This window comes from Capricornis sumatraensis, chromosome 10 (genome assembly GCF_032405125.1).
Source record: "Capricornis sumatraensis isolate serow.1 chromosome 10, serow.2, whole genome shotgun sequence".
In the NCBI taxonomy this organism is placed as follows: Eukaryota; Metazoa; Chordata; class Mammalia; order Artiodactyla; family Bovidae; genus Capricornis; species Capricornis sumatraensis.
The window spans coordinates 70637133-70663675 of record NC_091078.1 but is presented as its reverse complement, the minus strand read 5'-3'; the positions used below and the strand labels follow the sequence as shown (position 1 = coordinate 70663675).

The 26543-nt window shown below is 36.7% G+C and overlaps 1 protein-coding gene across 1 annotated transcript in view; it reads left to right on the top strand.

Annotated features, from left to right (window-relative positions):
• CNTN6 (contactin 6) overlaps positions 1-26543 on the top strand; it is a 170576-nt gene that overhangs the window by 70132 nt on the left and 73901 nt on the right. Inside the window, 3 exon segments of the mRNA XM_068982444.1 lie at positions 17766-17950; positions 24215-24351; positions 25931-26060. Of these exon segments, the coding sequence (XP_068838545.1) occupies positions 17766-17950; positions 24215-24351; positions 25931-26060 (452 nt within the window).

Genomic DNA, 26543 nt, shown 5'->3' with positions numbered 1-26543 from the left:
TAGTAGGTGAATAAGAAAGAGGAACACACACGTACACACAAAATAACATAAATCATTGCCACATCAATCATATTCACCTTTTTTTAAAAGGACTTTAAACAGTTTCTGAAATACAGACTGGTTTTCATGAAATATTTGTGGAACTATTTTCTAAGTAGCTAGGAAATAATTCCCTTTATCCTGGGAATATTCCTTCTCTTGACTGGGTAGATTATTTTGGAATTTTTCTTGCTAATTGGCCTCTGAGCTTCCTGGGTCTGTGGTTTGGTAACTGTCACTAATTTTGGAAAATTTCCAGTCATTCTTACTTCAAATATTTATTCTGTTAATTCTCTCTTTGCTCTCCTTTGGTGTTCCCATTAGACATGTGTTTCAGCATTTGTAGTTGCCCCCATTTCCTGGATACTCCATTCTCTCTTTCTTTCTCTTCACATTTTAATTTGGGATGTTTCCATTGACATGTCTTCTCGTTCACTTACTCTTTTCTTAGTCATGTTCAGTCCGCTGGCAAACCTATCAAAGACATTCTCATTTACATTATAGTGTTTTTATATCTATTACTTCCTTTTGATCCTTTCTTAGAATTTCTTTGTTTTTTTTTTCCTGCTACATTAATCCTCTGTTCTTTCATGCTGTCTGCTTTTTCCATTAGAGCCCTTAACATATTAATTTTAATAGTTTCAAATTCCCAATGTGATAATTTAAAAATATTTGCCATATTTGAGTTTGGTGCCACTGTTTGCTTTTCTCTGCAGAATGTGCACTTTAATTGGTCTTTTATATATTTTTGTTGTTAAAAACCTAGTAGGATGTAACAGGTAAAAGTAAGTGATTTTACACTAGATTTCAGTGTAAACTTTTATGTTTATCTGGCAAGGAGTTAGGCTGTGTTTATTTACTGTTTGCCGTAGCTGTGGTTTCAGAGGCTAAAACTCCCTCTTGTTTTTCTTTGTTTTCCCTGTTATCTTCAGGTTTCCCTAGAGACTCTCTTAATCAGAGACTCAGGTCTGCAGTTTCTTTACCTGTATCCCCTAGCTATTTATTCAGAAGACCTATTGATGATATGAATGTCCTTGTTAGCTAAGTTTAACATCTCAATAATTTATGGATCTGTTTCTGTTAACTGTTTTTGCTTCTAATCATGATTCCTATTTTTTTTTTAATGATTTTCAGGCTATCTAATAATTTAATTTAATTAGAGATATAATAAATATTATGTTGTTAAAAGCTGGACTGTTGTGTATTTCTTTCAAGTATTGGATTTTATTGATAGGAATTAAGTTGCAGTGAATCTGCTTGACCTCTCTGTAGCTTATTCTTAAACTTCCTTGAGTATGGAGTAGATGTTAGTCTAAGGCTAATTTAGTTCTAAGATGTTTCTTCATATCAATTGCTCTAAAATGTTTACTATCGCTCTTCTCTAGCATGTTAGAACTCCAACATCTTTCAGCCCTGTTTGTACTCTGAAAATTGTTCTTTGCCCAGCCTCATTTTTCATTCTTCTGTAGATTTCTGGAGCACTTTCTTTTTCTAGTCCCATTGTCTCTGATACTCTGCTCTGCAATCCCAGCCACTTCAGTCACCTTGTGTCTCCTAACTCAGTAATGAAGTCTTGTCCTATTTATGTTTGCTTCTTCATTCAGTGTTCTAGAAAGTACCTGGAGGTAAAAAACCTGGGATATCAATGGCTTACTTTGTACCTTTCCCATCCTTTAGGGATCACAGTTCTATGCTGCCCATTGTTACTTCCCTGGAATCAGGTTTGTTTCCCATTATATTTGTCCAGTTTTCTTACTGTTTCTGGTAGGAGAGTAAATGCAGGTCCAGTTAATCCAACAGTGCCAAATTCCAGATTTTTTTTTTTAAGGCTAATTTTGAAGGTAAAAAGGTGAAGTTTAGAGAAATGAAATAATTGATATACATAAGTTGTAAATTTGCAATTCAAATTAAAAATCATTGATTCTGACTCCAAAACTCATGCTTTTATCCATTTGATATTTACATCAAATTATCTTTTTAATATACAAATTAATTCTCCATGTGCGGATGCAGTTAGCCCTCAATTCTGTAAATGTTTTCCTTTAAAAGGCTTGAAAAATTTCAGCAAAATGGTAAAAAAGATGTTATCTGAGAATGAAATTATGGATATTTCATTATGGTTAGTAAAATTATGGATAGTAATCTGCAATTACTAATATTTCAGCAAATAACAAGTTTAATTTTATATATTAAAGTTTTTGATAATTCAAAAGATAACCTTTTCAAAATGCATTATTTTTGAATGAGAAGAAAAAACTCTCTCTAAAAATCAATCAGGGCCATTGCAGAGGATACACCCCACTGGTTTATATGTGGCAATGGTAATAGGTACTATTTATAAAAATCTAGGATAGATGATTAGGAAGAATACAGAAAATATACCAACCAACCTAGGGGGCTGCTGCAGTCATGCAGGCAGAGAGTGTGGAGAATGAGATCTATGGAAGGCTGGCTAGAGTGTTTACTCAAAGACCCTAACTATCTTAAACCACCATGGGCTAATGTGAATATAGAATAATTGAGACAAAACTTCAGACACCTGCTTGAACTTTAATTACTATGACTTTGGGGACATGTATCTCACTTTCTGTGTTGGAGTTTCAGAGCTGATATGATCACAGCTTCCAATTCTCAGTTTTGTCTCATTTGTTTAACATGGCAGACTCTTAATTATCTAAGCTGCAAATTAATTGTATTGTGAAATGCCCTGAGAAACTCCTTGGATAGGTGCTATTCAAATATAGTATGATTGACTGGTAGACCTCTGTGTCTCCTTTCAAGAAAATATATGCCTTTGTTCTTAGTAAAGAAGTTAAACTGATATAATCATAACTCTATCACTTTCATAAACAACCAAACATATTTACTTTTCATTTTTTTTCTTAACTTAATAACTTTGCTGTCAATGCTCTGGGATGCAAATAAAATTAGTCGCTTTACTCAACGTTCCTGGTGTTATGAAGTCTTCACACAGAGGGATATATTTATGTACAAACAATGATGTTTATGTATACAGGTATATCTTATTCATTATTTTCTAATTTATGAAGGAAAAGATACCCCAGCTGAGCTATTAATGTTAAGCAGTAAATATGAAGTCTCACCAAGTTGTTGTTATCTATTTCAAACTTTCAGATGAAAGAGCAGCTATTTGACTTTGCTTTCTTTTACACTTATGGACATCACTGAAGAGCTTACCACAGAAAGATTGCTCAGGATGCTCAGAATGACAGTAGCGTTTTAACACATTATCAGTTTTTTGCAGAAACTAATGCCTGTGGTATTAATACATCTCTGGCCAATAATATGTTAATATTAAACTAGGTGAATTCAGGGTTTTCAGGATTTAAGCACTTGCTTTAAAAAAATTCAGAGAGACATCTTAAAAATTTCCCATTTGAATGTCAGGAACACATGTACACCCATGGTGGATCCACGTCAATGTATGGTAAAACCAATACAATATTGTAAAGTAGTTAGCCTCCAATAAATAAATAAATAAATAAACAAATTTTTTAAAAAGAGAAAGAAAAAAAAATAAAAATAAAAACTTTCCACATTAACTTAAATAGATAAAGAGTAAATTATTTTCCTATGAATAGCCTGTCCTGTTTGTCCCACAATGTAGTATAATGAAGGTACTCTTCAGATTCTAACTACTTTGTGTTTTATCATGATTTTCTATTGGTTTGCATAAGATGATATGGTAAATTCCATGCAAATATGAGAACTGACAAGCATTCAAGCCAATCTTTGAAAAACTGAAAGACAGCAATCCTCAACAAAGGAACACATAAACACACATTCACCATAGGGCTGAAAGTTTTATCAGTGGATTCACTAATATTTCAAGGAAACATTGTGTTCTGGAAAGTGTATAGGCTTTGAAGAGATCAGAGTTCAAATACTCAGTCCCCCTGTCAAGTTCCCCTGGAGAAGGAAATGGCAACCCACTCCAGTATTCTTGTCTGGAGAATCCCATGAAGAGAGAAACCCTGTAGGCCACAGTTTATGGGATCACAAGAGTTCAACACGACTTAGTGTTTGTTATCTTCCTTCCGCCATCAATAGCTGGGCCACTGTGACCAGTTTTCCTATCTGTAAAACAAAGGCAAAAACTAGACGGATGAATAGATAGATAGGCAGGTGGACTATAGAGAGGACAGGACTGATGTAACGTGAAAGTGAAGTCGCTCAGTTGTCCGACTCTTTGTGACCCCATAGTCTGTAGCCTACCAGGCTCCCCAGTCCATGGAATGCAGGCAAGAGTACTGGAGTGGGTTGCCATCTCCTTCTCCAAGGGATCTTCCCAACCCAGGGATTGAACCCGTGTCTCCCGCATTGTGGGCAGATGCTTAAATAATTGTAAACTTCACCACTCCCTTATCATGATCCCTAGCTTATAATAGGCAATCAATGCATAATAACAATTAATAAACTGTGGTACTGTAATTGTCAGTGGTGCTTTGACTGAGAAGGTAAAAAGGAATACACAGGAGAGAGAGAGGGATTTCTGCATTATATTTCTTAGCAAACACAATCCTCAAGGACTTGCTCAGAACAATGGATTTACCATTTTAAAATAACATATTTATTCTCGATGAGGATTATTGACATTCCCTCATTCACTCACTTGGCAAATTAAGCTCCAGTATCTATTAACTTAGTAAATATGCACTGAATATCTTATTCAATAGTTAATTCCTTTCTGCCTTCACTTATTCAGGAGGAATTCTAACAGCAGATGCTGGGCTAGGCCCTGGGGATATAAAGATAATAGAAAGACCCCAAGGAGTTCCCAGGCTACTGAAAATAGGATTGATGTAACAATGTGCATCACAGTTGTTGTTGTTTTTTTTTTTTTTCCTAGTATCTGTTCTTTCCTTACAATGAAGGAAGATTCAAGAATACTCTGGGAACTTGCCTGATTATCTTTGCTCCAGGTTACTCCTTTTTAAACTGAGACTGGAAAGAGTCACTCTCAGTTTCTTTGGTAGAACTAATAAGAGACTGTTACTGAAGGAATTTTTGTGTGTGTCTCTGAGAAACAGAAGATTCTTGCCTCTTTCTCTCCCACTTTATTAATACCCCTTCCCCCCGCCCAAATTTTAAAATAACTGTTTTAGAACAGAAAAGTCAGCTGACAGTATAGTAAAATCCCATATAATACCACACAGTTTCCCTATTATTAAAACTTTAAATTAAGATGGTACTTACGTTATAAATAATGAACAAACATGAATATGTCTTTATTAACTAAAGCCATGCTTTATTCAAATTTTCTTGGCTTTTATTTGATATCCTTTTTAATTCTAACATTCTATCCCAGGTACCATATTGAGTTTTCTTGTCTCCCTGGGCTCTTCTTGGCTGTAATTAACAGTGTCTCAGACATTTCTTGTTTTTGATAACCCTGAGAGTTTTGAGGAGTAGTGGTCAGTTTTATTGTGGGATGACCCTCTATTGGAATTTGTTTGCTGTTTTCTTTAACTTTAACCTGAGGTTATGGGTTTTGAGCAAAAAGAGCGCAAAAGTAAATTGCCATTTTCACCCGTCATATCAAGGTTATTACTCTATCAATATGATCTATGGCTGCTAATGCTGGCCTTCATCACTTGGCGGAAGTTTTGTCAGTGTTCTCCACTGTAAATCTACTCATTTTTCTCTTTTCCCATATTGAGTCTTTGGAATGGTCAAAGTATAGCGTTCATATCCAATGAGTAAGGGGTCATGATTCACTTCTAAGGTGTGAACCTATATAATTTGTTTAGAATTCTTCCTCATGGGAGATTTTTCACTTCTCCATCCTCATTTATCAATTTATTCAATCTTGTATTTATATAAATATCACATTGGATATTTATTTCACTTTTGGATTATAATCCAATACTGCTTTGTTTTGATACTCAAATCATTTCAGCATATTCTTTGTAAAACACTTTTAAAAATCTTTAAAAGTATATATTATGAATATATTTTCCATTAAACAGTTTGTTGTACTTTCATATGAAATGACAGTGGGACATTCAAATGTGTATTTTCAGCCAATCTCTCACTGATGGACATTTCAGTTCAGTTCAGTCACTCGGTTGTGTCCAACTCTTTTCGACCCCATGAACCACAGCACGCCAGTCCTCCCTGTCCATCACCAACTCCCGGAGTCCACCCAAACCCATGTCCATTGTGTCAGTGATGCCATCCAACCATCTCATCCTCTGTCATCCCCTTCTCCTCCTGCCCTCAATCTTTCCCAGCATCAGGGTCTTTTCCAGTGAGTCAGCTCTCCGCATCAGGTGGCCAAAGTATTGGAGTTTCAGCTTCAACATCAGTCCCTCCAATGAACACCAGGACTGACCCCCTTTAGGATGGACTGGTTGGATCTCCTTGCAGTCTAAGGGACTCTCAAGAGTCTTCTCTAACACCACAGTTCAAAAGCATCAATTCTTCGGCGCTCAGCTTTCTTCACAGTCCAACTCACATCCATACATGACCCCTGGAAAAACCGTAGCCTTGACTAGACGGTCCTTTGTTGGCAAAGTAATGTCTCTGCTTTTTAATATGCTATCTAGGTTGGTCATAACTTTCCTTCCAAGGAGCAAGCGTCCTTTAATTTTATGGCTGCAATCACGATCCACAGTGATTTTGGAGCCCAGAAAAATAAAGTCTGACACTGTTCCCACTGTTTCCCCATCTATTTCCCATGAAGTGATGGGACAGGATGCCATGATCTTAATTTTCTGAATGTTGAGCTTTAAGCCAACTTTTTCACTCTCCTCTTTCACTTTAATCAAGAGGCTCTTTAGTTCCTCTTCACTTTCTGCCATAAGAGTAGTGTCATCTGCTTATCTGAGGTTATTGATATTTCTCCCGGCAATCTGGATTCCAGCTTGTGCTTCCTCCAGCCCAACATTTCTCATGATGTACTCTGCATATAAGTTAAATAAGCAGGGTGACAATATACAGCCTTGACGTACTCCTTTTCCTATTTGGAACCAGTCTGTTGTTCCATGTCCAGTTCGAACTGTTGCTTCCTGATCTGCATACAGGTTTCTCAAGAGGCAGGTCAAGTGGTGTGGTATTCCCATCTCTTTCAGAATTTTCCAGTGTGTGGTGATGCACACAGTCAAAGGCTTTGGCATAGTCAATTAAGCAGAAATAGATGTTTTTCTGGAACTCTTTTGCTTTTCCCATGATCCAGCAGATGTTGGCAATTTGATGTCTGGTTCCTCTGCCTTTTCTAAAACCAGCTTGAACATCAGGAAGTTCACGGTTCATGTACTACTGAAGCCTGGCTTGGAGAATTTTGAGCATTACTTTACTAGCATGTGAGATGAGTGCAATTGTGAGGTAGTTTGAGCATTCTTTGGCATTGCCTTTCTTTGGGATTGGAATGAAAACTGACCTTTTCCAGTCCTGTGGCCACTGCTGAGTTTTCCAAACTTGGTGGCATATTGAGTGCAGCACTTTCACAGCATCATCTTTCAGGATTTGGAATAGCTCAACTGGAATTCCATCGCCTCCACCAGCTTTGTTCATAGTGATGCTTCCTAAGGCCTACCTGACTTCACATTCCAGGATGTCTGGCTCTGGGTGAGTGGGAGTGATCACACCTTCATGATTATCTGGGTCATGAAGATCTTTTTGGTACAGTTCTTCTGTGTACTCTTGCCACCTCTTCTTAATATCTTCTGTGGACATTTAATTTCTATTTTGTTTACATTTTTTTTTGTCATAAATAATGATGAAATGAATATTCTTGGGGCTGCAGTTTGTCCATCTGCATGCAAACCTCTTCAGTATAATTTTAGAAAATTAAATTATTCAATAACAGGAATTTAAAAGTTAAAGTTTCTGATATGTGTTGGCAAATTCTCCTCAAGAACTGTGGAAGGTCCATTTTCAAATGGACCAAATTACAAGTTGGGTCTCTTTTGATCTTACATACTGAATCCAAAAAGTCAAAGATTCCATTCACTTTTTTTTTTCCTATTTCAAAATCAAAATTGGATTTTTACATTATGTTTCAAAAATCAAATTAATCTAAAGGCCCTAAAAATCATCCAAAAAGAATATATATATATATACTTCTGCAAGTAACTCTTTTTCCTTTCCATCTCAGTCTACCATCACCTTTCTCAGGAGACTTACAAATCTTACTTTTTAAGTAACTGGCAATTGCAGGAGAGAAAGATTTCAAATCCAAGTTGGAACTGAACTGAAGGAAAAGAAGTTACTTCCATTTTTCCTGTTAACCTTGGAACCCATCTCTAGAAATTTTATTGGAATTTGGAGGCATCTCAATATGTTAAAACAAAAACAACTCTGATTTCATCTTCTGGCCCCTGGACAAAAGAAACTCTACCCCCTGATTATAAAATACATTAGTTAATTAGGTAAGGAATATATTTCTAAGCAACATTATACTAACCAAAAAGATGATTCTCATGCTGTAGCTGTTTAGCTCATGCAGGAGCAGCAGAGCATGGTAGTTTAGGGCTCAATCACTAGGGAAAGAGACTTTAGTTCAAATCATTTTTTTTTGTAATTCACTGGTTGATATTGGACCTGTTACCAACCTATTCTATTCCCAATCTCCTTATCTACAAAATGTTAATAGTAACAGTCTTGTGTCTTAAGACATCATCATATAGTTTCAATGAAGCACTTAGCACAGTGCCTGGCATAGAAGGTGATCAATAAATGTTAGATATATTAATAATAGAATGATTAAATATAACAAACCATATATAATGTCTCCTTAATTTCTTTATGTGAACATTTATGATTATGAGCTGAGCTAAAGTCAAGCCCTATAATTTCTAAGGAATTCTACCTCTCAACATAATTTTGAAGGAACGTGAGCCTCCAGAACCTACCTTGACCAAAGTATAATTTCCTCTCTTGTACAGCAACATAGCACTCATATACTTGGTGAAATATTTATTTAGGATTAATATTATGTATTCATAATACATTATGGAGACACTATCAACCAAGGGATAGTTTTCTTTTTCTTTTTTTTTTCCCTGCTATTACAGTGTTATTTTCAGCCCTACTATACCTTGAAATTATGGGCTCCTGTTTTACGTTTCATGTACCAATTAGTGCTTACACTGTGGAGTAAAAAGTGGCCATAAAAGTCTTAGGAACTTGGGACAATAGAACCTTACTGTCCCTGTGTGGATGATCATGGTACTGAGACAATTTAGCAAACTTTATTATAGGTTCTAACTTTATATTTCACAATTTATTCTCATAATATATATCCCCATTTTATCCTTTCAAGCAGCCTTTCATGTACCCATTACTATCTCTAGTTATGAAGAGAAAGCTGAGGCTCAGAGATGTGAGGTAATTTGCACGCTATTAAACAAAACTTGCCAGTATCCTACAGGCAAGTACTGGTTGCTACCACTGCTATTAAGACCAAACTATTTGTGGGCTTTTCAACTGGCTGCAACAAGTGCAGTGTCAAATATCAGAAAAATGCATGCGCATGATAATGTTTTCTCCTCCATGGGAAACCTGGTATAGACACTGACCAGGAGAACAGGATCATGACTACATTTAGATCACACAGAGAAAAAAGAAAAAAAAATTCCTTTTTTCCGTAATAGTGAGATTGCTTTTCTACAGAACTCATGAATTTATCCATATTGTATTCCCATAGGACAATCTTATATCCCAAGCCCTTTGTATGAATATTTCAGGTTGAGGAAATGAAAGCAGTTAGTTGAACAGTCTGAAAATTGAACAGAGGCACTCTGTGCTGGTTTTGTTATTCTGCTTCCTACTCTTCGATTAAAAATGGCCTCAGACAGGATTTTCTGAAATGAGGTTCAAGTTAAGAATAATCCCAAATATAAGCATCTTAGGAAACTGGTTCTCTGTACCAGTTTCTACTTAAAACTTGGTATAGCCTGGATTTAAGCTGTGGATAATGAGGTTTAAGAAATCCAAGGGAAAAATATAAGCTTTCTCAAATAGCACTAGTAATGAAAATTCTATTTATGGGCTAAAAGTATACAAGTGAAGCACAGTTTCTACAAGGGTGGGAAGAGCTCTAATTTAACTTTTAATTCAGCCTGAATTAGGCCAGATGGTTAACGAATATATTCTCTGTCTCCAGATAAAATTAATAGGATGCTCACTCTGTAAAAGCACAATGACAAGAGAGTAATAAGTAGAAGTCCTCATGGCAATGCTACTTAAGAAGCACAAAACCAGAGGAAGAGGGTAAAAAGATAAATAAAAGGGGGAGGGAAGAAAGAAAAAGAGAGAGGGACAGGACTTGAGTAAGGAAGAAAGATAGAGACAAAGAAGGAAAGAGTGACAGAAAGGGAGGAAAGGAAGGAAAGAGAAATAAAATTTGCTTTTATGACCTAGAAGTCTTTTAGAACTGTGCAGACACATGTTTCAGGAAAATATAGATACAAAATAAGAAGAGGTTTCTGTAAAGTTTTCTGAAATACACAGTTCATGAATGTCTCATCTGTGCTGTGAGGAAACGTTGAATGAGAGAATTGCTTCAAACTTGTTTTCTTTTCTGAGATTTGTATTCAAGTTGGATTTTGACCGCATTTGTTAAGTTTTGTTTTGTTTTTTTTTTAAGAAGTGTGTGTGTGTGTGTGTGTTGGGGGTGGGGGGAGGGTGGATTTGGAGCTGAAAGGGAAATTTTGCCAGAAATGGCTGATACCTGAAGTTACAGGATGATGGTGGTACCATGTATTTTGACTTAACCCTTTAACGACAGAGCTTCAAGTGGTATAATAAGAATCCTCATTCTGAAGACCCTTCAAAGATCTCCCTGTTCCATTGAATTCTTCATACATTAATATATGAACTGTGGATTTTAAATAGACCGCTTATTTTAAATTAAAATGAACTGCCAGGGCCTACTGCATCACTGATACCATCAACACAGATAAGCTAGATAGGTCTTAAAAAGAATGTTGAAGCCACAGAAGGAAAAGGAGTCTCCTAGTGCTAATAAATGAATGGGTGGCAACTCAGAATTGGAAGGTGGATCACAATAAATTAGCCTGTACTGGAACTCTAAGTGGAAGAGAATTGGCAGGTAATAATTTAGCAGAAATTACCTGTCTAAACGTGAGTACCATTTCAAAAAGCTAATTAGGATTGTTAGCAGCTTCCAGCTGAATATTATTAAACTGAGATGACATATGGACACCATCTGTCACAAGCCTGGAACATAGTAAGCACTCAATTAATGGTTATTACTATTCATAAATAAATGCTTAGCTTTCTCACAAAGCATTTTTTTTCCTCTTTGGTGAAAGTTGTCTAATTACTTTCCTCCCTACTACAATGGTCCTAGATGATTTGTCAAGTTAAAAAAAAAAAAGTATTTTACAACAAAGCGTGCTATAGCTCACTTGAGAGATCCCTGCTCCCATGATAAGGAAATGAACATGATGGCTATGATCAGAGGCATTAATTATCTCCTTAGCAGTCAGTCTATCAAACAGGCAGAAGCAGGACATTTACTTCCAGAGACATATATGTGTGCTTGTGCACCCATTTCATGTACAGTATGGAGATCTGATTTTAGTTTATGCATGATTCATAAATCAATTTATGTTAAATGCCTAGTCATACAGAGTTCTTAAAGGAGAATAGAAAACAAATAAACATAAGCTAGGATTCTTATTTTGAAATGATAAAAATAATAATTTAAAATTATTTTTAAAGTCATTAACACAAAAATACTCTTTCATGTGTTTTAGATGATATTAAATATATGAGATGTATATTAATACAATTTAATCTTCACTATAATCCTGCAAAATATATACTAGTATTAAGCCCTATTCTCAGCTTCCTGGGTAGCTCAGCAGGTAAAGATTCTGCCTGCAAAGCAGGAGACCCTGGTTAAATTCCTGGGTTGAGAAGATCTCCTGGAGAAGGGATAAGCTACCCACCCTGTATTCTTGGGCTTCCCTGGTTGCTCAGACAGTAAAGAATCTGCCTACAGTGAGGGAGATCTGGGTTTGATCCCTAGGTTGGAAAGATCCCCTGAAGGAGGGCATGGCAACCCACTCCAGTATTCTGGTCTAGAGAATCCCCATGGGCATAGGAGTCTGGCAGCCTACAGTCCATGAGGTCGCAAAGAGTCAGACATGACTGAGTGACTAATCACAGCACAGCAAGCCCTATTCTATAAATGAGAAAATTTATTTTATAAATGTACAATAAAATATAGCTGGTAAGTTTAAGAATTACACTCTGCTCTGTACTCTATATATAGTATTCTAATAGCTTTGCTATTAATATTAATATAAGTATTAGTATTTCATTGCTTACATAGAATGGTATATCTTAGAAAATTTAGCTTACATTTGAAATTGAACTCACTACTAATATAATTTCATCTTTTGTTGACTTTAGTTTTTCCCACACACTGTCCACTTGGGATGGCTTCAGAAAAGAGAGAGGGTGTGAAATCTAAAGCAATTAATTGTTAATTACTAATTGGCACTTGCCTTTGGCACTTGCCATCTACCTCTACAAGGATTAAATAATGTGTTGTTGTAGCTACTGACTTTCAACATCCCCTGAAAGGAGTTCAGGGTAGAGAGCAAAAATGAGGTAACCTGTGCTCTGGGTAAAACTGGCAGAATAGGTCTTCAGATAGTTAGATATTTTCAGGAGCTGATTTTATGAGCCTGATTCTTATATCCTCTGATATCTAGAAAAGCCCTAAAATTCATCATGATGATGACTCCTCCTCATGACTAGCAGAAGCCTTTTGCAAAAAATATGTGCTTTACTGAACATACTCTCCCTTCACCAAAATCACATGTATACTGATCTTTCCCCCTACCTCTTTGGAACAGTTTCTCAGAGACATGCTGTCTCCCTGGTTATAATCCTTAGTTTGTACCAATAAAACATAAGTCGCCACTGTCACATGGTTCATTCTTTTAAAATCTACATCATTTATATCATTTACTGTCTTCATAGAACATGCCCAGACTAAATGAGAACTTTTCATTAAAACGAATGTGCATTTTTATATAATCTATGCTTTACAGTTATGCTCCTTGACTCTATAGCGCACATGATCAGCAGTAATCAAGAGGCTCCTGACATTCATATTTTGTAATGACATAGCAAATCTGAAAAAAACCTTAACATTGAATTAGTACCTGCAAAGTCATATAAAATTTGATTTTTTTCCCATTAAAAATTTTAACATGAAATGCAGCCATAAAATGCACTCGATAAGACTCAATTAAAAAAATAAATGTTTGAGTGACTATTTTTGATAGTTTAGTTGCTCTGAGAACTCTAAAATATCCAGAGGGTAAATAAAATATAGTATCCTAAAGAAATGTACTAATACCATGTCATACAATTCTATCACACAGGTAGAAAATATCTTAACAACTTTTTAACCCAGGTATTCAGCTTATTTCTTAAGTCTTTTTTTAAAATGAAAGTAGCAGGAAAACTATGCAAACAGGCATAAGGCAAAAAATGACTATTGACTAACAGATATATTTGAGGTTTTTTTGTTTTTTTTTTTTTGGCATTGACATGATTTAATATAGGCAAGTGAAGAATTCCAAGTTACCTTTCTTTGTGTTAGCCTTGGTTTTCAAACACACTGTGTCCATTTCGTTGGAAATTGTTGCCTAGAAGTGCCAAGTATACATCCTAACATCTGAGGAAAACTAGTGACAAAAGATCCTGTCTTTAATAGCTCTTTCAAAGGCAGTCCCAGAATTGATCTGGCTGTGTTGTCTTAGTTACCATAGTTGACCCACCATGGTGGCCACAATACACCAATTTCTAATGGCAAGACCTGAGTTCTGTGCTCACTCCTGCATCCAGATGTGCACGCATGCATGCTTAGCTGTGTCTGACTCTTGCAATCCCATAGACTATACAACCTGTCAGGCTCCTCTGCTGATAGAGTTTTCTAGCCAAGAATACTGGGGTGGGTTGCCATTTCCTTTTCCAGGGGATCTTCCCAATCCAGGGATAAAATCCGTGTCTCCTGCAATGAATGACAGACTCATTACCACTGAGCCACCTGGGAAGTCCTCAGAGGTGAGGTCCATCCAATTCAAATCCAATGGACTAAAGATAGGAAGCACTGGGTTTTCCAAAGAAAATAAAAATGCACACACAAAAATAAACACATGTCCAATGCAGACTGAGAATCTGTCCAGTTCAGTTTAGTCGCTCAGTCATGTCCGACTCTTTGCGACCCCATGAATCGCAGCACACCAGGCCTCCCTGTCCATCACCAACTCCCGGAGTTCACTCACACTCACGTCCATCGAGTCAGTGATGCCATCCAGCCATCCCATCCTCTGTCGTCCCCTTCTCCTTCTGCCCCCAATCCCTCCCAGCATCAGAGTCTTTTCCAATGAGTCAACTCTTCGCAAGAGGTGGCCAAAGTATTGGAACTTTAGCATCATTCCTTCCAAAGAACACCCAGGGCTGATCTCCTTTAGAATGGACTGATTGGATCTCCTTGCAGTCCAAGGGACTCTCAAGAGTCTTCTCCAATACCACAGTTCAAAAGCATCAATTCTTCGGTTCTCAGCCTTCTTCATAGTCCAACTTGCACATCCATACATGACTACTGGAAAAACCATTGCCTTGACTAGACAGACCTTAGTCGGCAAAGTAACGTCTCTGCTTTTGAATATGCCATCTAGGTTAATCATAACTTTTCTTCCAAGGAGTAAGCATCTTTTAATTTCATGGCTGCAGTCACCATTTGCAGTGATTTTGGAGCCCCCCAAAATAAAGTCGGACACTGTTTCCACTGTTTCCCCATCTATTTCCCATGAGGTGATGGGACCGTATGCCATGATCTTCGTTTTCTGAATGTTGAGCTTTAAGACTGAGAATGCCGCTGCTACGTCGCTTCAGTCGTGTCCGACTCTGTGCGACCCCACAGATGGCAGCCCATTGGGCTCCGCCATCCCTGGGATTCTCCAGGCAAGAACACTGGAGTGGGTTGCCATTTCCTTCTCCAATGCATGAAAATGAAAAGTGAAAGGGAAGTCGCTCAGTCGTGTCCGACTCTTAGCGACCCCATGGACTGCAGCCCATCAGGCTCCTCCGTCCATGGGAATTTCCAGGCAAGAGTGCTGGAGTGGGATGCCATTGCCTTCTCCGAGAAGACTGAGAATACAAGAGTCTAATTCTTAAATCCTTCTTCAAAATTGGAAGCTCTTATGTTAGAAACCAGTACACTGAAACTTACAACTTTCTCCACAGTTGAGTGGTTTATTAGACCAGGTGTATCACTCTAAACATAACTGAGGTAAGAAAAAGAAGCATCTATCTAGAGGTTGTTCTTTAAGTGAGAAGCTTAAATATCTCTTCAATATCATGTCTGTTTTATATTTTTTGCCTTCTAGTATAATTTTGACCTTATAGAGCATCATTCTTAAAATATATTTCACAGTCATAATTTTTCACAAGGATTATACTGCTCAGTTTTTGGTCTTATATGCCACTAACATTCACTTTCACAGAATATCATTTTTATGCGTGTCTAATGGCTATATAGAAGTACCATACTGAGAAGTATTTAAAGGTCCCTTACTGTTGGTATTGTAATTAAAGTATACTGTTCAATTACTGGTTCAAAGATTTAGATAAATAGGTTAAAAATTGGCTCCCGTCTTCACAGTTAAAATAAAGAACATGATATAACAACTGGAAAATATTCAGCCTTTAGTGATTTTTTTTTCTTAATGTTTTAGGTTAAAACCTTTTTTAGTTGAATGTTTTGCATGTATTTTGCATAAACCTCAGAGATACATTATCATAAAAAAGATAAAGAATCATGGATTCAGATAAATATCAGAGCCTCTATTTATTTTTCTCTTTGTAAATGAATTTTCTTAGAATTTTTCTATTACGAGGGTAATACATCCTTATTGCAGAAAAATAATGGAAAAATTGAGATAAGCAGAAAAAGGAAAATAAAAGGCATTTATATCCTCACCACCTCACATGTAAACATGAAAGTTTAGTATCTATTTTTAAAAATTGGATAACACTGCCTCAGACTTCTTTATCAGTGAATAAACTTTCTTTTAGAACTTTGTTTTGGAATAATTATTTGGAACTTGTAGTTCTGTATTTAATAAAATGAATGAATAAGAAAACAAGCTACCTGAGGTTACTTGTTGGCAGGAATATGCTGTTATATTAAAATATCAACCTAAAGTTATAGTGTCAAGGCTTTTTGAAAGGACAAAAACAAAATTTATTAAAATTATGATTTTTGTATTTAATTAAAATTCAAGTTGTATTTGTCACTGTATGCTAATTCTGAGAAAAATAGACAAATCAAACATTGATTGGTGAGTATTCCTTCTGTGAAATATGTGTGAGCATATTTATGACTTTCTACACAGTGATTGGCACATCAGGATCCTCATTGTTGGCCAATGAAAAATTCTTGAGGCTTCCACAATTTTGTTGCTTAATTTGAAGCCTCTAGTGAATCATCACCAATTATCTGCAGTTCTTACAGCTCAGATTCTATAGATCTTTATTTGTTAACCACTTTGTATATGATTGGGAGGTTCTCCTATATTATTTTTGAGGACTTGGAAAAAGTCCTGCATCTTCTACAGAGGTTATAATTTGGTTTTGCAAAATGATTTTTACTATTATTAAGCTGAAAACATTTATAAGAGAAATTATTTAAGCACCTGAAAATCTATTAAGGAATGAAAATTTACTTGAAAATAGGAAAGATGTTAGTGCTAATAGATTGGGGTTGATTTTTCAAATGATTAGTTTATTAGGGAATATTTTCTGGTTAGAATTTTATAGCCTACATTTTCATTACATTCTATTATATCTGTAAAAGTAAGGCCTTCTTCACCATGAATTTCTAAATTCATCTCTATTTTTGACACTTAGATTCATATATTATAAAATGCATTTTTTTTGCTGCTTAAAAAGGTAATCATATTAGATGAAATATATTACATATAACATATTAAGCTAAATTCCTAAAATAAAGGAATTGTTTCCACATTCTTTCTGAAAAGAGACAAAGTACAATGCAAAGATTTTTTTTAATGTCATTAAAAAAATGTGTATAAATAATACATTCTTTTGAGGATAGCAGATCCTATACTACCATTTCATTCGGGTCTGTTATATAGTACTGATCTCTTTTGATAATCTAGCTCACCGGTCATGTATGTCTTCAGTTACCTATTAGTACCAATTTAGCTATAGAGGAATCTGAGTTTTTGCCTTAGAATCGGTAAACACAGAAAGAAATTGCCTCCTCTTAAATATCACATCCTCACAGAATTTCCTGACCTTCATATTTAAATTGATACAATCCTGTTACTATCTCTGCAGGCTCTTACCTTTGTTTCAGTTATTGCAATTTACAAATCTGATTTTTATATTGTGTTTATTGTCTGCTTTCCCCTCTAGCCGGTGAGCAACATGAGGACAGAAAACAGGTTTAGTCATCAATTTATTCCCTGATCTTACTACCGTGACTTGCTCATGGCAGGCACTTAATAAACTATTAAAATTGCTGGATGAGTGAACGGTGAATGACTGCATAATCTGAAAACTAGTCACAATGTAGTGGATTGACTGATATTTTTCCTTGAGAGTTAAGCTTAAGGAATTCTTATTTTATCCTGCTGTCGTAAAGACTAAACCATCTTCTATTCTAATGAGGTATAACTGTTTAGTCCCGTCCCTGATATTAGTTGGAGGAGGTTGGATGGAAGCCCATTGCCGGGGAAAGTCAAATACAGCAAATCCCAAGCTACCCTTGAAATCCCGAACTTTCAACAGGAAGATGAAGGCTTCTATGAGTGTATTGCAAGTAACCTTCGAGGAAGAAACCTTGCAAGGGGTCAACTCATTTTCTATGGTGAGCTAATAGAATTTCAAAAAGTATATGAAATATTTGGTGATATCCTTCATAGAAAATAGTGAGACTGTTTAGCATGTTGTGGGCAAGTGTCATAGGAGAAATAGAGAAGACACATTTCCAAGTAAAGATGCTAAATTCAATGATTAGCCGATGGGAATGACCATTTTTAAAATATGGCTTTAATTTCAGCATAGTCTATGCATGTTATTGTTTATTATAAATTCCTTTGAAAGATGAGCAGTGTCGTGTTAAAAGCCATAGAAGTTTATAACACAAAGTAAAATGGAATTCAATACATTTCCCTTAATAAATTCAGCAGCAGCCTGTGACAATCTTAATGATAATCCCAAACAGAAATTACAAAAGGAGAAAATGACAGAAGCATAATACTTATGGTAGTTTTCAGTACTTGTTTATGTTTCTCAAGATTGTCTACATATATGTAGACAAGAGAAAAATAAACTCATTACTTCGTTTAAAAATATAGTTGTCTCAGTTATCAGAATCTCTCATGGACTTAAGAGAGATGATAAAAACATATATTTTCTAATGTTTGTCCTTGTGTCTTCTTTCCTCCAGGCCAAAATACACACTTGCATGTAGTTCACTTTTTTTTTTTTTTTTTGACATCAAATAAACCACAAAATATACCTCAGGATTGTCAAAATGTTTGCTGCTTTTAAAATACTCTTAACTTAGCTATATTTAACACGTCTGTACTCAGGTCAGTTTGGTCACTCAGTCGTGTCCAACTCCTTGTAACCCCATGAACTGCAGCACACCAGGCCTCCCTGGCCATCACCAACTCCCGGAGTTCACTCAAACTCATGTCCATCAAGTCAGTGATACCATCCAGCCATCTCATCCTCTGTCGTCTCCTTCTCCTTCTGCCCCCAATCCCTCCCAGCATCAGAGTCTTTTCCAATAAGTCAACTCTTCGCATGAGGTGGCCAAAGTACTGGAGTTTCAGCTTCCGCATCATTCCTTCCAAAGAACACCCAGGACTGATGTCCTTTAGAATGGACTGGTTGGATGTCCTTGCAGTCCAAGGGACTCTCAAGAGTCTTCTCCAACACCACAGTTCAAAAGCATCAATTCTTCGGCACTCAGCTTTCTTCACAGTCCAACTCACACATCCATACATGACCACAGGAAAAACCATAGCCTTGACTAGACGGACCTTAGTCGGCAAAGTAATGTCTCTGCTTTTTAATATGCTATCTAGGTTGATCATAACTTTCCTTCCAAAGAGTAAGCGTCTTTTAATTTCATGGCTGCAGTCACCATCTGCAGTGATTTTGGAGCCCCCCAAAATAAAGTCTGACACTGTGTCCACTGTTTCCCCGTCTATTTCCCATGAAGTGATGGGACCAGATGCCATGATCTTAGTTTTCTGAATGTTGAGCTTTAAGCCAACTTTTTCACTCTCTGCTTTCACTTTCTTCAAGAGGCTTTTTAGTTCCTCTTCACTTTCTGCCATAAGGGTGGTGTCATCTGCATATCTGAGGTGATTGATATTTCTCCCGGCAATCTTGATTCCAGCTTGTGCTTCTTCCAGCCCAGCGTTTCTCATGGTGTACTCTGCATATAAGTTAAATAAGCAGGGTGACAATATACAGCCTTGACATACTCCTTTTCCTATTTGGAAAGAGTCTGTTCTTCCATGTCTTCTGTACTAGAGGACTTTAAAAGCTGTGTTTATTTATGGCCAAAAGTCATTTTCTGTGTGACATGTTTCTATGTGACACATTTATAATCAGTAATAAAGTAATTGGAAACAAAACTATATATTTTAATAAATAAAATTTCAAAGGTATTGTAATTACCTAGAAGGAATGCTAATTAAGTTTATACATGTGTTCTCAGTCACCCAGTCTTGTCCAGCTCTTTGTAATCCCATGGAAGGTAGCCTGCCTGGCTCCTCTGTCCATGGAATTCTCCAGGAAGAATACTGGAGTGGGTTGCCATTTCCTCCTGACAGGTCCTCCTGATCCAGGGATTGAACCGTTCTCTCTTGCATTTCCTGCATCAGCCTGCAGATTCTTTACCACTGAGCCACTTCAGAAGCTGTCAATTGAGTTTATACATATATTCTTTTGATAGCTCCTATTTTTTAATCCAAAGTCTCTGGACTCTTCCATTCTTTTGTAAATAAAATTGTGAGGCTGTAACTGGGAGTTTTTTTAGGAGCAGCAAAATATTACACAGGCTTTGGCTAATAGATATGTCATTTTTCTACTAAACTGACAAATATATAGATAAAAAAAACTTAACCATAAAATTGATGTCTCTATAAACTGGAAATCAATAATAAAGTACTTTCTCTCACATTAATAAAGCAACTGCTAGCTTACATAGAAGATTTTACAAATATTAATTCACATAATTTTTATAGCAATAAAGTGTAGAAATAATTTTCAGTGATATTATAGGCAATTAACCTTTGATGAATTGAACAAGATCTCAAATAATGTTTGCTAGATCTGAGATTAGAACCTTGAACAATCTTCTAAAATGAGATTCTGCCCAGTCTACCATAGCTCTTTAACCTGGTCACCTAAGTCTATTCATAAGACCGATGGAAGTGAAAGTGAAAGTCGTTCCGTCATGTCTGACTCTTTGCTATCCCATGGACTATACAGTCCATGGAATTCTCCAGGCCAGAATACTAGAGGGGGTAGCCATTCCCTTCTCCAGGGGATCTTCCCAAACCAAGGATCAAACCCAGATCTCCCACATTGCAGGTGGATTTTTTACCAGCTGAGCCATGAGGGAGTCCCAAGAATACTGGAGTGGGTTCCTTCTCCAGCGGATCTTCCCAACTCAGGAATCAAACCGGGGTCTCCTGCAGTGCAGGCAGATTCTTTACAACTGAGTTACCAGGGAAGCCCCACATAATCTATTATCACAATCAAATTTGCCATTTAAGAAGTACAAATGGTCTTTGTGGGAGCATAATGGGTAATTGGTCAATAAGACAAAATAATGCTTCTTGTTCACCTATTTAGTTGTCAATATGCTCCCAAAGGGCTTCCTAGGTGGTGCTAGTGGAAAAGAATCTGCCTGCCAATGCAGGAGATATAAGAGACCCCGGTTCAATCTCTGAGTAGGGAAGATCTCCTGGAGGAGGGCATGGCAACCCACTCCAATATTCTGGCCTGGAGAATCCCATCAACAGAGAAGCCTGGTGGGCTACAGACCATTAGTGTTGCAAAGGATCAGACATAATTGAAGCAACATAGCACACACACATGCACACATATCTCCAAAGGAGAAGAGAATTGATCCAGTTTCTTGAGAATCGAAAAATACCTGAAAATTTCAAGAGTCTCTCAGTCCATTACGTTGCTGTGCTTAAGTTATACTTCAGAATTCTATCCATTTATATTGGGTCCTCCTCTGGCAACCCACTCCAGTATTCTTGCCTGGAAAATTCCATGGATGGAGTAGCTTGGCAGGCTAGGGTCCTTTTGACCCATCACAAAGAGTCAGACGTGATTGAGTGAGCACAAATACACAACCTCCAAAATATGTTTATAAAGTATTATTTTCATTATAAATAATGGAGCACATTCAGAGGAGTTAAGTCAATTACACAACCATTGAGAGGGGGAAATAAGTAACAATACCCAAGCCTGTATGGTAGACTTGAAATATTGTTTTGTTTTTTTCAGGTAGTTCTGACTTAGTTGGACCTACCTGTAGTTGTAGAGTTAAAAGTTTATTCTTTGGAATCCTAAGTGTTCAAAAAATGTACACATTAAAAAAAAACAAATAAAGCTTAAAGTTACAGCTATTGCACTAAGCAATAAACCATATATATATTACTCCTGTAAGCTATGTGGATTTTATGTGTGTGTTCATTTTTCCTCCCAGATCAAATGTTTAATAGGGTGATTTCTAAACAAGTATTTACAAACTATAAATTTTAAAAATATTAGATAGAAACATGATTCAATTTAATCAATACACTCAGTTCTTCTAAGTGTTGCCATCCATTATCCCTCAAGGTTGTGAAAACCGTGTCATGTAACTGGAGGTTGCCCTGATTTCCATAGGAGTTCATCTTGGCTTACTTTTCACCACAACAGGACATCATGATTCCTTCTTCTCCTTGACTAGCTCCCCGAAGGAACTTCTCTTTCAGTCCAAGAAGTTACAGTGGAAAAGCCTTGAAAGTCAGATATACTTGTATATCATTTCGAAGACTCTCAGCACCACTTACTCCAACCACTGCTGCGGTGACCTCCTCTGACACTGTATTTTGCAGGTGTGGCCTGTCAGAGTCTCATCTCAGGTGGCACAGCAGCCCATCTGTTTCCTGCTCCAGTTCTATTTGGCCCCTTCTAGAACCTACTCAAAATTTAAGCACACATAACCTGAATGTGCTAATAGTTAATACCTGCTGCTGCTAAGTCATGTCAGTAAAGCCTGACTGTGCGACCCCATAGACAGCCCATCAGTCCCATCCCTGGACTCTCTAGGCAAGAATACTGGAGTGGGTTGCCATTTCCTTCTCCAGTGCATGAAAGTGAAAAGTGAAAGTGAAGTCGCTCAGTCGTTTCCAACTCTTCACGACCCCATGGACTGTATGTAGCCTACTAGGCTCCTCTGTCCATGGGATTTTCCAGGCAAGAGTACTGGAGTGGGTTGCCATTGCCTTCTCCAGTTAATACCTGCACTGCCCTTGAATGACTGTGGACAAGAGACAATGAAGAAACCTCTTTCTTTCCTGGGCAGGCAGTTATAGAGATTCCTTATACATTCACAGAGGATGGGTTACAATCATCTCTGCATGCTCAGTTGTGTCTGACTCTTTGTGAACCTATGGATCCTAGCCCACCAGGCTTCTCTGTTCATGGAATTCTCCAGGCAAGAATACTGAGTGGGTTGTCATGCTCTCCTCCGGGGAATCTTCCCAACCCAGGGATCGAACCCCCATCTCATGTCTCCTGCATTGGTAGGCAGGTTCTTTACCACTAGCGCCACTTGGTGTTCAACTCAATAACTCATTCTTGCATTGACTCTCTCCTTCCCTGTTGATTCTCCCTTTTCCTGAGAACTTACCCTTGGCCAGCACTCCTAAACAAACACAAACATGTGACTACTTTCTGTGTACAAAATCAGGCTTCTCTATTTTCTAACTATGTCTCATTGTAAGCTGGGAAACACTGAAGGCAGAAGGAGAAGAAGGTATCAGAGGATGAGATGAGTAGATAGCATCACCAACTCAATGGACATGAATTTGAGTAAACTCTGGGAGCTAGCGAAGGACAGGGAAGTGTGAAGTGCCATAGTCCATGGAGTCTCAAAGAGATAGACAAAACCAAGCAACTGAACAGCAGCTTCTTGATAAGGTTACCTAACACCTATACAAAAAGTCCTCTACAAAAGTTTGGAGGGAGAGTTAAGTACAATTATACAGGAAGCTCACCCACTCCAACATATCTAGAACAGACCTAAACAAAGGAGAAGGATTAAATGGCAAATCTAGAGAGTTTTCTATCATCATTATAGAAGAAATAATAATTTCAAAGAATTTATTTTATACACACTTGTTTCCATGAATGTTAGCAAGGATAATACTACCTTATACTTAAATAGCATTTCAACATCAATTATATCAGTTGCTTTTTGCTTCAGAACTATGTTGAACTTTCTCAGATTAGAAAATAAGGTTTGGAAAACTCATGCCTAGAATTAAAGTTATATGCTTAACCTACATACAACTCGAAAAGTTATCATTCCCTGTCAAGACTTATACATAGGGGAAAACAACTTGATTAAAACCTACTAAAATGTGATAAGGCTGATATCTGATTTATGCTTCAAACTATTGAATTATAATTATATTGGATATAGATACAATTATTTTAGTTAGTTCAGTCGAAATATAGTTAATGGCCTTTTGCCCACAGAGGGTTTCAGATTTGATATACGTTTTCTAACTTGACCTATATACTATTATCTAATATGAAATTATCCTTTAGCTTGTTCCCACAGCTCCAAAATTGTTATACAGGTGTAGCAAAGTGATAGATGGCAAATATCAGTCTTATGCAAAATGTCCACTGATATTTACAACAGAGTTTCTATTGTCCCACTTTGGGGGTCCTGCATTTCCCCTCCCTCAAATCATGAGTACAGTATTACTAGACCCAGGTAACTTTGTCCGTCTGATTTCTATAGTCCTTGAAATGCAGGGTAATGTTTTGGCTAACTGATTTGCTAAATAGTTTCTCTTGCCTCTTTTTGAAACAGCCCCTCCAGAATGGGAACAAAAAATCCAAAATACATACTTGTCTATCTATGACAGCTTATTTTGGGAATGCAAAGCCAGTGGAAAGCCAGATCCTTGGTACACCTGGTTAAAGAATGGTGAACGCCTCAATCCAGAGGTAAGTAGCTATGGTGTTATTAAACTTCCACCTACTCTGCTAGGGAAATTTTATTACCAACAGCAACAATGAATGTTTCTGGAATGTTTAGTAGGTGCCAGGAAATGTAGTATAATCTTTACATATCCTAATTTATTTAATACTTAAATGCAAGTGACTATTACAATTATTCCCATTATTCAAATGAGAAATTTATGGGTAGGAAAGACAACTTGTACAAAGTTGCACTTAGTCAGTGATTGATCCATATTCAGATGATATCATTATCATCAACAACATTCACTGAACTCTCATATGAGCCCGGCTCTTTGTTAAATATTTTCCACACATTATCTAATGTCATCCTCATGACAATTTTACGAGAAAGATATGATTATCATTTGTATAGTGAAAAAAAATTGTTTCAGAGGGCTTACGTCTATTTGTCCACGGTCACAAAGCAGCTAGTAAGTGTTAGCATTGGTATTCTAAGCATACTGTGCCTGATTTCAGAACCCAAGCTCCCAGTCATCATCCAGAAACTTGGTTTTTATGAAAGCTAATAGCTGTCTCTAAACCTAGAAAAGTGGGAAACTGAGGCAGTTATCCACATTTTTTCAAATTAAAGCACACTTTACAATATATAGAAAATGAGACAAGTTTATTTTTCCCATCAAATTATCCTAATAATTATGTCAGCTCACCACTCTACTTTGCACTTACAGGCTCAGTTAGAGACACAAAGAACATCTGTTGTTTAGAACCTGAATAGAATGCTTTTCTTTGTTTCAGCTTTATTGGACTTTAATTCCTTCATCCCTTTTGCAAACAACATTCCCGTGTGTCCTCCAGCCTACTTTTACTATCTTTAGAGGATGGTGATAGGTACCATGAAATATTTAAAGTTATATTTACCCTGTTAAACTATTTTATTCTATACACTCAAAATTGTACCCAAAATGGGACTCTGCAACAGACTTTGTGTGTTTAAGTATGTGTAAACATACTTCATAGTACACTGCAGAAAAGAATTTAACTTACGTACTCAATTAGAAAATTATTGAATCATCGTATTTTAATTTTTTTAGACTTTATGATGGAAAACCATGGAAATTTGCTAGTCATTCTATCCATGTCTAACATTATTGTTGACTATGCTTTCTGAAAAAATTGAAATGGTAGTGTATTCCAAATTATTTTATATACCACATAAAATTCAGTTGCTCAGTTGTGTCTGACTCTTTGAGACTCCATGGACTGCAGCAGGCAGGCCTCCCTGTCCATCACCAACTTCCAGAATTTAATCATATTCATGTCCATTGAGTCAGTGCTCCCATCCAACCATCTCATACCTTCTATGCAGAAAACTGCCAATTTTAAAAGAAATGAGGTAACATAAAATAAACTAACCACTAAAATTATGTTAAGAACATTTCCATTGTTTTTTAAAGTCCAGAAAACTGCCCAGAATCTTGAAGTATATTAATTTCAGTTTCATAAGCAACAGGTCTCATACCCCAACAGCTCATAGATATACACAAACGTAAAGAGCATGCTTACAGTAATGCACTAGCATTTTATGTGACTTTTCTTTTATTAGGAAAGAATTCAAATAGAAAATGGGACACTCATCATAACTATGCTGAATGTGTCAGATTCTGGTATCTACCAATGTGCTGCAGAAAACAAATATCAGATAATTTATGCAAATGCAGAATTGAGAGTATTAGGTAAGTCATTCATTTATAGCCAAAAAATTCAAACTGACATTTTAGCAAGCTATGATTATATGTAATATGAATCCAATTTTTCTGTAAATTAGAAATTGCTTTTCCTTGAAATAATGAGAAATGTCTAAATTAGTTTCTAAAATATGCAAAGTGAGAATTATTACTCAGCTTTGGGTGATGTGGTAACACATCAGGACTTGGAGGAACCCACTATTGGGTGAAACCAAACCAGAGGTGGCTCCCCCAAAGTTGATCTCAGCATGAGATTTTGAATACAACTCAAAAAGCATCTATTAGAAATGTTTTCAGCTACAAATAAGAAAAGAAAATCTCAATTTACAGACTTAAACAAGGAGGTATTTTATTTCAACAAGAACTTCAGACTTTCTAGGTGGCTTAGTGTTAAAGAATCTGTCTGCCAATGCGGGTTCAATCCAAGGGTCAGGAGGAGCCCCTAGAGGAGAGCATGGCAAACCCTCCAGT